This window comes from Leuciscus leuciscus (genome assembly GCF_965113295.1).
Source record: "Leuciscus leuciscus genome assembly, chromosome: 21".
In the NCBI taxonomy this organism is placed as follows: Eukaryota; Metazoa; Chordata; class Actinopteri; order Cypriniformes; family Leuciscidae; genus Leuciscus; species Leuciscus leuciscus.
The window spans coordinates 12,813,788-12,826,688 of NC_138745.1; the positions used below are offsets into that span (position 1 = coordinate 12,813,788).

The window sequence follows — 12,901 nt, forward strand, 5'->3', positions numbered from 1 at the left end:
GGTGATAGAAGATCCGTTAAATAGACTGGAGCTAAGCCGTTTAGGGCTTTATAAGTCAGTAGCAATATCTTATAATTAATACGGAGCTTTATAGGTAACCAATGCAGTGATGATAAAATCGGTGTTATATGATCATATTTTCTTGATCTCGTAAGAACTCTAGCGGCGGCATTTTGGACTAACTGTAGCTTGTTTATTGAGGATGCAGGACAACCAGCTAATAAGGCATTACAGTAATCCAGTCTCGAGGTCATGAATGCATGAACTAACTTTTCTGCATCAGAAACTGATAGCATATTACGTAGTTTAGCAATGTTTCTAAGGTGGAAAAAGGCTGTTTTTGTAACATATGAAATATGATTTTCAAAAGACAGGTTGCAATCGAGTATAACACCCAGGTCTTTTACTGTAGAGGATAAAGTAACAGGACATCCTATGATGTTAAAGTTGTATTGTGCGAGGTTTTGTGGGCGGTTTTTTGAACCGATAAGTATTACCTCTGTCTTGTCTGGATTTAATAAAAGAAAATTACGCGTCATCCAATCTTTTATATCTTTAACACACTCTGTCAATTTGGAAAATTTAGCGTTTTCATCCGGCCGTGATGAAATATATATTTGAGTGTCATCAGCATAACAATGGAAACTAATTCCATGTTTCCTTATAATATTTCCAAGTGGCATCATATATATTGAAAATAACAGAGGGCCTAACACAGATCCCTGCGGCACTCCATAGTTTACTGGAGTTATGATCGATTTTTCTCCATTTAAATAGACAAAATGGTAGCGGTCAGATAGGTATGATTTGAACCAGCTTGGTGCTTGTCCTTGAACACCAGTATAATTTTGTAGTCGATCTAAGAGTAATGTATGATCTATAGTATCGAACGCAGCACTAAGATCAAGTAAAACTAGTATTGAGATACAGCCTTGGTCAGAAGCTAAAAGTAAATCATTTGTGATTTTAACAAGCGCAGTTTCAGTGCTATGGTGCGGTCTGAATCCAGACTGAAACTTTTCATAGATATCATTTTGTTGCAAGAAAGAGCCCAGTTGAGCGGACACCACTTTTTCTAATATTTTAGACATAAATGGAAGATTTGAAATGGGCCTATAATTTGCTAGATTATTATGATCTAATTGTGGTTTCTTAATGAGAGGTTTTATAACTGCCAGTTTAAATGTTCTTGGAACATGACCTAAAGATAAAGACGATCCACTACAGGTAACACTTCTTTCAGTAGTTTAGTTGGTATAGGATCTAATAAACATGTTGTTGTTTTAGATGAAGTGATAAGTTTATTTAACTCTTTTTGTTCTATAGTTGTAAAGCACTGTAATTGTTCTTGCGGGGTGATAATTGAAGCTGAATTATAAGGCGCGATTGAAGATTGAACGTTTACAATTGTGGTTCTGATGCTTTCTATTTTCTCAGTGAAGAAGTTCATGAAATCATTACTACTGAACTGTAGCGGGATATTTTGTTCGGGTGACGTCTGTTTATTTGTTAGTCTAGCCACGGTGTTAAATAAAAACCTTGTATTGTTTTGGTTGTTTTCTATTAGTTTGCGGAGGTGCTCAGCCCTGGCTGCTTTTAGGGCCTTTTTATAACGTGACATACTGTCTTTCCACGCGATTCTAAAGACCTCTAAATTAGTTTGTTTCCATTTACGCTCTAAAATACGGGTTTCTCTCTTTAAAACATGCGTAGTATTGTTATACCATGGTGTTTTATTTTTCTCTCTGACCTTTTTTAATTTAATAGGTGCAACCACATCCAATGTTCTAGAGAGAATGTTGCTCATAGTGCTAGTTAGTTCTTCTAGTTCATCTGTTTGTTTGGGTTCAGGCAGCAGCTGAGACAGATTAGATAAGCAATTTGAGAAATTATCTATGGTGGATGGGAGGATTGTTCTGCCTGGTTGATAACGCGACGCCGCATGACATATTACAGCAGTACGTAATATGCAAGTTACCATGTAGTGATCAGTGACTTCTTCACTTTGTGGAATGATATCTATATCGGTTGGATCGGTTCCATGTGATATAATTAAATCGAGTGTACGATTAAGACGATGTGTTGGTCCGGTGACGTTTTGCTTGACCCCAAATGAATTTAATAAATCTGTAAACGCAGCTCCTAACGCATCATTTGGATTATCTACGTGTATGTTATAATCTCCAACAATTAATGCTTTATCGACATTGACTAATAGGTCTGAGAGAAAATCTGCAAACTCTTTTAGGAAATCAGCGTAAGGCCCTGGCGGTCTATATACGGTAGCCAAGGCTAGAGATAATAGGGATGTTTTTCTAACATCTAAGAGCGTAACATTTAGTACAAGTACTTCAAATGAAATAAACTTATAACCCGTTTTCTGAGTAACATTTAGAAAATCTTTATAAATGGTTGCAACACCTCCGCCACGACCAATCAGACGGGGCTCATGCTTATAACAGTATCCAGGAGGAGTAGACTCATTAATACCGAAATAATCATTTGGTTTAAGCCAAGTTTCAGTAAGGCAAAGTACATCGAAGCTATTATCTGTGACTATTTCATTTACAATAACTGCCTTAGGTGTGAGTGATCTAATGTTTAGAAGACCTAGCTTTAGAAATAGTTTTTGTTTACTAATAGCAACATTTTCTGTTTTAATAACAATTTGATTTTTCCTAGATCCTGTAGTAGATTTATTATTTGATCTCACTAAACGAGGAATAGACACGGTTTCTATGCAATGTTCTACACTAGTATTTATATCAGTTGAATTGGTGCAGCAGAGACTATGATTTGGACTTTTGGTTACTAGTCAAAGGGTATTTAACATTTTGGAGATGTTATCTGACAGAAGATACGCTCCGAATCTGCTTGGGTGTAAGCCATCAGCACGGAAAAGCCTAGGACGCTCCCAAAACAGATTCCAATTATTTACAAAGAGCAGTTTCTGCTCATCGGTACGTGGGAAGCGGTCCTGACACAATGATCGTTGTTTCAGGCGATGTGCTGCGTACCGTATCGATTAGATTCCTGAAGTCTTTCTTCAGAATCTCCGTCTGGCGCAGCCTGATGTCGTTCACTCCCGCGTGCAGGACCACAGTTCCGACGCGCTCGTCACCGTTCAGGATCTCGGGAACGCGAGCAGCGATATCAGAAACACGAGCACCAGGAAAGCAGTGACTTTGCACCTTACTTTTACCTAACGTAGCGTGTACGTGCCGAACGATGGAATCGCCGATGATCACAGCATCGCGTTCTGTTTCGCGTAAAGGGGAGAAGCGGTTTTGTGTGGATAACTCGAAAACCGGGAGGGTCGGAGAAAGTCTTGGTCTAAACCTGACTCGCGTCTTCCGCTGCGGAACCACCCAGGCTTCGTGGTGGCGTGTTGGAGCCGGAGTGAACGAGACCATGGCTGATCGCGACCGATGCTGAGGAACGCATGGAGTAGACACGGTCGGAGTCAGCGGGTTAGTAACGTTAAACACTGATTTGTGTGCATCGGCGCGTGATGTTTCAAGAGCCAAACACCGGTCTCTCAGCTCGGCCTGTCTCAATAAAAGGTCGTGGATCTGTTTCTCAACAGCTTCCAGCTCAGACTGCAGTGCGTGCAGCTCAAATGTGTCCTCACCTGCACCAAACGGTAGACTACTTACATCTGATATATTCGCCATTTTAACAGATGGACAGTGAGTTAGCAACGAAGCTACCAGTGATGCTATCAATATATTAATACTAATTTATGACTGAAGTCTTGGATATAATCTTGGATATAAAATGTTTGTTTGTAAGTGAGTGTGGAGAAGACGCGTTCAGCCGTGATCCACGGACGTAACCTTTAAGAGTATGCAGCGTTAGATCACTAATAGGCTTGAGTACTAGTACTGCCTACTAATAGGCAGACACTAACGCGTCTGCTCAACAGTCCGCGTTGTAACTATGAGGTTTGAGCAGTAACGTTAGTGCTTCTCAGTGAGGAAAAGTAGAAAATGTGCGTTGTAAGCGAGTTTAAAGAGAAAAATCAAGAATTATAAATCAAATCGATAGAGCTCCAAAAACAACAACGCATTCAGACGCAACGCATGATAATAACAGGACAAGACATTACTCACCGTGTTTGCTGAGTGTTTCTTACTCACCTGAGCTTTTATGAACTCAAAGGCGCGAGAGAAAATAAATAAATAAAAATAGCTGAGCGCACGGGTGGCGCGTTAACAGGCTAGCGAATTACTAGCGTGTTGTTCTAGTAGTAACGGAAGCTAGCGATGTCAGGGTTGGGTAAGCTGTATTTAGTAGTAATATAAACAATTAGAAATTGTAGTAAATGATGGTTCAAAACATAATCAGATGTATTTGTGAAGTTTAAGTACATGAGTTAGAGTGAACATAAAATGTGTGTGAGGATCCATGCAGAGACACTGAGAGGAGATCATTTTGGAATTTGTAGCATATGTTTTCCAATTATGCACATGACACAAGTCACAAGTTCTCTATAAGGAAGGAGTGTGTAGCATGATGTTGTTTTCCACTGATGCAAAGGTTTTCCAATGATGATGTGTATTGTCGACTGTAGTACACCAGGCCTGTTCTTTATAAGAAAAGATGATGATAGTGCCGTGTGCAAGCACGAGGTATATGTTAAAAGTAAACATGTTTTTCTGGTAATGTAATTCTTTTCTATAAGTAGCCTATAAAACCCAGCCTTTAGCCCTATTCGGATGGGATTAACTTTACAAGGGTAGATGGAGTAATGTACTTTTACCACAGGATGTCTGTAATATTAATGGCCAATTCGCACGGGATAATATATCTCAGTAAAACTAGCAGAAGTGGGAGGGGTAACTCGATTTGCGCATCGCCGCCACCCTCCTGTCGTCATGTGCGTATTACGTTGCTTCCTGATATCACATGCGCAAACACACATTACCTATATTTATATATATATAAAACAGTTATGTCCGGTCAAACGATGTATTAATTAACTTCAGATTGGATTGTGTTGGTAATAGGCACTTACCTAATGCTAAAAGATGTTTTGTGCCTCTAACAAGTGCTTTCGATCTTCTTTCTGATCTGAATGGCATGTGTGAGTTTTGCCACAGACTTGTACCAGCGTCTAGAACGCAACTGAATGCTTTTTCAAGCGTCTCCATACTTGAAAAAATTTGGAAAACTACTTTAAAACAGGAAATGACAAAATATTTCCATTATTCGCACGGGATTAGTATTACCTGAAGTAATTTTTCCGGACCTTTTTACTGAAGGTAAAAGTCGTCGTAATCTTTACTGACATTGTCCGTAATGATTACTGAGATGGCACATTCGGATGGGACTAAAATCACAGAGAAGCTCTGGTAATTATTACTTTACCCTACCTCTCCATGTTAAACTAGTCCCGTCTGAATAGGGCTTTTGTGTCCAGAGCAGCAGAGAAGCTGGCATGAAGACCGCATCTCGTCGGTTTCTTTCATTTGTCTGTCATAAAATAATAAAAAAGAGATCTCTTGGCAAAATGACTGGTGTTGCTTCTGTGATTCAACCACAACGGGGAAAAAGCTTAATTTTCAAGTCTACACCTGCAGTCTACTTTAACGGCATGTTTTTTTTCCTAGCCTATATTTTTCTTCTCATGGCATGGCAGGCCAAATCAAAGCTTATCACTGGCCAACTTTGGCCCACAGGCCCTGGTTTGGACATCTCTGGTCTATAATACTACATAGACCCCCATCGTTACAATCAACACACCCCTTCCAACGCACAACTCAGCAACGTTTATATAATTTAGAATTCTAAAGTTTCCCACTTGTAAATGACTTCACTTGGTGATTCATGTGTTCGTAACACTTAATTATGATATTTCCAACTCCACTTGAAGGGCACCCTAATCAAACACACCTGAAGATCTCTGAGTTTGTTTAAATGAGTTTGATTAGGACAGGAGGCCTGGAGCTAAACTCTGCAGCCCTTGTGCTAGGGCGTTCTGGATGGTCAGTGGCGGTTCTAGACCACAGTAACTGGGGGGGCCAGGCAGGGGCCACTTGTGCTTTTAGGGGGCACACCTTTAACATTCATCTTAACCTATTTTCAGTATTATTTCAAGTCATTTTTCACCATGTCATGCATGACTGCAATCTCTAGAAAAAGCTAATAAATTATATTAGCTAAGCTAATAAAACAATTTCAATTCAAATGAATGTTTCATTATGTTTAATTGTAGTGTGATATAATGATCAATAATAACACATTTTTAGCATCTAAGCACATCTAGGCACTTTTTTACACCTGGGGTGGGCGATATGGCAATAATATCATATCACAATTTTATTTATTTTTTCAGGAAAATCACGATTTTATCACGATTCTTTTTTCATGTTGGTTTTACTATTTTGCATGTGACTGAGCATTACAGCCAAACTAATGTCCCTATTTTAAAAGCAAAGCCTTATAGGTAACAAAATATAGGTAACAAAATCTAAAATAAAAAAGAATGGCAGACATTTAGGCCAAAGTGGCGAAAATAAAAATCTTTGTCACTATTTTCTTTGTTATTAAAAATTAAGAACAGAGATACATATTACACATACACAACTTAATATACAAATGAAATAAACAGTGCTTTATTTTTTCAGCTATAGGTGTATTTAACAGTAGAATTGAAGAAAGTAATTAAATGAACAAATATGAAAATAAAACACAACAGACTTAAAGTTCTCAGTCAAGAGCAGTGAATGATTTCCTCTGTGTGTTTTGTTGTTTTATTAACATTAAAGGGATAGTTCTCCCCCAAAAAGTCATAATTTACTCTCTTAAATTGTTTTAAACCTGAATAAGTTTCTTTCTTCTGTTGAAAATAAACGTTATTTGAAAGAATGTGAGTAACCAAACAGTTGATGTACCCCTGTGACTTCCATAGTATATTTTTTTCCTACTATGTATGGAAGTCAATGGGGACCAGCAACTGTTTGGTTTTGGGTGAACTATCTCTTTAAGGACAAGCGGCAGCATGTTTATTATTAGGGCTACTGTCTCTTTAAGAACAGTAAAGCGCATATTTGAACAGCGCATCAGCAGCGAATGACATGTTTAACCGGCAAGGCTTTAAAGCACATGCAAATAATGAACTTTTGTGAACTGCAGTGTCCCGTTCCTCTGCGTTAACATTTGATGTGAATATACGTCGTGCTGCAGTGTAGCCTATAGATGAAGGCGGCGCAACTGATAAAATGCGCAGTTGTTTGGTGTGATTTTACGATTCCAAATTTAGGGGGGCCAGAGGGGGCCCTAGAACCGCCACTGTTCCTGGCCCAAGTCAAAACAGACTTTTGTCCATAGCTCAAATGGTGCGGAGTACTCTCACATTTGACTAAAGGTATGAAGTCTGCTGCATGACAGCTTAAGGCCCCGATATATTCACGGCAAAGTTCTTTATTAAGGGGTAAAATGAAGTTTGAAATACGTGACCAGCGATATACTGTTATCGAACATCAGAGCAAAGGTTAGAGATGAATATGTAAATATGTGCTGCACGCTTTCCTCTCAATAACAAACACACAACAAAATTAAGAAAACAGCAAGCATTTTTTTTAAATAAAGCTTAAGAAAAGCATCTGATCATAGCAACGTGGATATGTTTGCATGGGCTCTGCAATTCGGCACTCTAGTCACATCACGTTTAGCACTTTGAGAGTGATTGATAATAGATTGCTTAAAATCAAGCAGCTTTGCCGCAATAAACATGAAAAACTGTTTCAGTGTCGAGTTATCTACTACTTCTACTATAAAGCAGCTCTCCAGCGTGTACATGTTTTTACCTCCGTACGTCTAACCTCTACAGACTCAACAGAACTAATTGACCAGAAAAGATTTCTATGTGAAAGAAGGCGAAGCCTATGCGCACACCTACCTATTACGTAATCGCCACAGACCAATGGTGGTGCAAAGGTGTTTAGCAACCGGAGCGAACTTTTCCAGAAAGTTCGCTTTGGCAAGCCGTTTTGAACTCCCAAACGAATTCCAAACAAAGTTCGTTTTGGCTAGCCTAGAAATCTAGACGCACCCTAGCGGCAGCATATTTTATTTTGCAGCTAGGGTGATCTAGCAACTCTCTGTTGGCTTTCCAGCTGGAAAAACCAAACTCAAGTCAGGCCAATCACATCGTGTATAGAGTCGGCAGGCGGGCTTAAAATAATGACGATAGAGATGCGACAATTCCCTGCTACTTGAAAACAAAGAATGGCTACTGCTGGCGACCAGCGGTCTTTTGAATTAGCTTTGGCCGCGACTCTGAAAGACTTGGAGTTAAGCTTTTCTTTGAGAAAAGAACAAATAACAGCACTTAAGTCATTCTTAAAAAAGGAAGATGTGTTCGTAGTTTTGCAGACCGGATACAGCAAAAGTTGAATCTATCAACTAGCTTCGCTGGTGGGAAAATGCTCTGGTTGGTTGTAGCACTATCCTATTGCGTGCAGAAGGAATTTGAAAGACAACCGTTTATCCCGCCCCTCGGATTGAGCCCTGCCAATGGTGAGTTCCCAGACCCAACATCTTGATGTGGGTCTGGCTTGCCAGGCTACGGTTTGGCCTCATTTTATGTGAAATGATGCACATCAGTTTGTTCTTCGATTTCGCTTGATTTGGCGATTTGGCTTGAGTGGCCTTTACTGTGGACAAGAACCATCAGGAAGGGGCTAACTGACTCATAAAGTGACTGACCATATTTGTCACCTTTACATGCCATTAAGAGATGGGTTACTATGAAAACGATCATGCCAAAAATCAAAAATAGTGACAAGTAATTGTGTAATATGCATCACATGGTCAGTGAGTAGACTCAAAACCCCACATCACATATTAATTAGAACTTTAAGTATGAGTAAATATTAGCAGTCATGCTTGCCTTAAAAATCATTAACTCAAATAACAGGAAACTGAGACAAAAAGAAAGCACACACCAAGTGGATTGATCTCCAGATATGTGAAGTAAAGATCCTCATACAAATTGAAGAGACCCATTATGAAGCTTGCTAGAACTCTGCAAAAACAAACAAACAAAACAAAACAAAAAATTAATACATTTTAAACTTCTGCATCAAAGTAATTTATGTTAAAGATTAGCATTTCTTTCTGTTTTAACATTTTCTATTGAATAAGACTGGGCGATGGCTCTATATATATATATATATATATATATATATGAGCACTTTGTTTTGCCGACCGGATACGGCAAAAGTTGAATCTATCAACTAGCTTCGCTGGTGGGAAAATGCTCTGGTTGGTTGTAGCACTATCCTATTGCGTGCAGAAGGAATTTGAAAGACAACCGTTTATCCCGCCCCTCGGATTGAGCCCTGCCAATGGTGAGTTCCCAGACCCAACATCTTGATGTGGGTCTGGCAAAGCACCACATATATATCGTTTTTTTTTAAACTAGGTTTTGATATTGATTCTCAAAACCATTGTTAAATAAACCTTTTTCTGTATTTATTAAATAATAAAAATAAAAAAAATAATTGTTAGCATACAATACTACTGATTAATGTGAATCCTATTATTACCAGTCTTCTCCTCTAAAGGTCTCTTAATTACCATGCACACGAAACATTACAACAAAACACCTATAAATCAAACAATCTTCATTGTCTTTGCAGATGCCAGTATTACATTTATGCTCTCGTTATTTTGAATGTACTTTTAGAAAAGCATGCCATCTTAGTCCCAGAATACAGTGTGATTCATTATTGATCTAATTATCGGTGAAATAATAATAATAGGAGCAATTAAAATAGGATCATTAAAAACAGAGCACAGAGACTCATGGATATTCATTTAATGTCTTTTTTTAAGTCCTTCAATATCTACAGCACTGATCACTATATATGACTAGATTGCTCATCGAATTCTAAACTGATCTTGTTAGATATTGTACGTACACTATATTTGTTTGGTTTTCCAGCCTTCACTTTGCAAATTGTTTGAAATACAGAAAATACCATTTTGATTAATCAAAGATATAATCAACAGATTAATCAATTATCAGAAAAATCATCAGTTACAGCCCAAGATGAATGACAACATTGCAAACATGGTTTGGAAAGAAAAAAGGATGAGTTATATAGCTAGAAAATAAATACGAAGAAAAAGATCATCATCTTAGTGACTTGTGGCTTCAACAAAAGCATATGTATTATCATTACTTGACGCTAGAAATTCCTTTGTGCTTTGAGGTTATCAATATTTTTTCAGTTTTCCAGGAAGAAAAGACTTTGAAATGAGTGTCTGCAATAAGTTTCGAAGTACACTAGCATTGATGACCTTAAAACTAACAAATGTGAAATAAAAGCCATTCATCCCTCATGAATATTTAGAAACTGAACATGAACATTTCAAACTGATCAGCATACTTACTCCTTCTTCTCATCTGTAACATGTATAAGTAACTGCTGGGTAACCATTTCCTCCGTGAGCTTATCATCTATTCTCACTGATAGTTTTTGGGCTCTTGTGTCCACGTCTCCAACATCAACCCCACCCTCATGATGAAACAGCACTTGACTCCCTTCCCGGCTTGCATATATACACACATAAAACTCCTCTTCCTGTGAAAGAGAACAATTAAACGCTCAAATAAATAAAGAAACATCAAATCAATCCCGGGTTGAAATGTATGATTTTGTTAATACTTTTTCTAAAGGAAGATACATAAACGATGATCAAAGCCAAAATATTAAATGCCATTCATTAACATTTACTGAGTAATACATTATTTTGAAAAGCAGAAACAAAACTTTCACATAGGACTTGGTGTAAAAGTCCTATAGAAAAGTCACAGCATCATTATTTTACACAGAGATATGTATAGGCCATTTCATAATAGTATTTCATGTGACGTCTTTGTTCCTGGAACATTTCATTCAAGAGAAGCAATTCAATTACAGTGACTTGTAGCAGTAACATGACTGTCATCATTCAAATGTCATCATTAAAATGTTGGTGTCTGGATGCTCATAAATGGCTCGAACGAAAAACATTTAAAGTTCCAAAAATTAAACAACAAATGGACTCTCACACTGCAGCAGTGAAGAGAGATGTTTGAATGTGCAGTACTGACAACTGTAGGATATATAGCATTCAATTTTATCCCTGGTAAGGGATAGTTTTTGCCAAGTAATTGTTAGTTTGATAATGTAGTCTTGTTGGCTAGTTAAGTCAGAATATTTCTTTTCACAGGCTCTAAAAGTATTTATAATAAATTAAGCTGCAAAAGTTGCACGCTTGCAGTTTTGACAACCAATTAATTAAATCAACCATTAATTATAATGGGAGCGAATAAATATTCCCAACGTTTCTGATAAAATAAGCATCTTAACCAGAGGTGGGCAACTCCACTGTCCTGCAGAGTTTAGCTCCAGAGCTAAATTCTGCAGTGGACCAGTGGAGTGCAGCAGGACTGGCGAAGACTGAGCCTGGTTTCTCCCAAAGTTTTTTTTCTCCATTTGGCAACTGATGGAGTTTGGGTTCCTTGCCACTGTCGCCTTTTGGCTTGCTTAGTTGGGACACTTAATATTTAGCAATATTGTTGACTGCACTGACACTATTGGATAAGAACTGAACTGAGCTGGATGATGACATCACTGTTTTCTCCAGAGCTGCTTTATAGATTAATTTAACTCATTCCATAATTGATTAACTTCACACACTGATTGTTTACTAATGTCTTTTTAGAGCTGCAGAATTTAATTCTGTTTGCATCACTGAATTATCATCTTCCTGTTTATTACCGTGAAGCTGCTTTAAAACAATCTGTATTGTATAAAGCGCAATATAAATAAAAGTGACTTGACTTGACCTTGAGGGCCAGAGTTGCCCACCCCGATATAATATGCTTTCATAGCCTCTTGGTTTGATACACTCAATGTTTACAAGATAATGGTACACATCGGGTAATTTCGTGTACATTTTCGATGTCCTTTGAATTTAATTATTTTTTGCCTTTTTTAAAGATATAGGGCTAATATGCTATATAATAGACATATGTGAAACTAATATGTAACTAATACGTGAAACTAATACGCAACAAACAAGGACATAATCAGTAACCAATGAAATTTAAACTAAACAGAGTGGGGAAACAGGAACTAAAGGAAACAGAAATTAACTTGCCTCCTCTTTTCTTGGTCTCTTTCTCTCTACACTTTCTCACCCTCTTTCTCTCTCTCTCTCATATCCCTCAGATAGAATTTTACATATATAATGGGTACAATTAATGGTATAAGTTTTTATCATTTTGTAACTATTTTAGGTGTAACCATAACCATATTGTCATTAAACCCTTTCAATTACAAATAATGTGCCAACTAGTTTTGATTTGGAATTGAATTTGAAGTGCTACCTATTGCAATACAATACCGTCTATACTATAGCAAAGCTCTCCCACATATTTAGCTATTGTAACTGTACTTATTTCCATTGTTGGTATAAGTAGCAGTGGCTGGTAATAGACAAGAAATGTACAGTTTTCTACCATCTTGCTGATAACGTTTCTTTAGTCATTCGGCAGTCCTGCAGCCTGAACCACTGTAGGAAAACCACCCTTACAAACTAATATAATAACTGATGATCTTTACAAAGGAACTGAATCAACACTGAACTGACTTCAGCTGAACAACATCTGAAATGCATTATTTTCCTGTTTATCACTGTAAGGGCCCCATCATACACCCGGCGCAATGCAGCACCAAGCGCGACGCAAGTGTGTTTTGCTAGTAAACTAGCAAAACACAATTGCGTCGCGCTTGGTGCTGCATTTTACGTCCGGTGCCATGTTGTTTAAATAGCAAATGCATTTGCGGCCATCTGTGCACCCATGGGCATACTGGTCTGAAAACGAGGTGTGCTCAGGCGC

General features: G+C 38.0%; 1 protein-coding gene across 3 annotated transcripts in view; it reads right to left on the bottom strand.

Annotated features, from left to right (window-relative positions):
- aclyb (ATP citrate lyase b) overlaps positions 1–12,901 on the bottom strand; it is an 80,289-nt gene that overhangs the window by 49,659 nt on the left and 17,729 nt on the right. For all 3 annotated transcript variants that reach the window (XM_082152697.1, XM_082152698.1, XM_082152696.1), the window contains exons 5-6: positions 10,405–10,595; positions 8,952–9,031 (exon numbers count right to left, since the gene is read on the bottom strand). In XM_082152697.1, the coding sequence (XP_082008823.1) occupies positions 8,952–9,031; positions 10,405–10,595 (271 nt within the window). The remainder of the gene's footprint in view (positions 1–8,951; positions 9,032–10,404; positions 10,596–12,901) is intronic.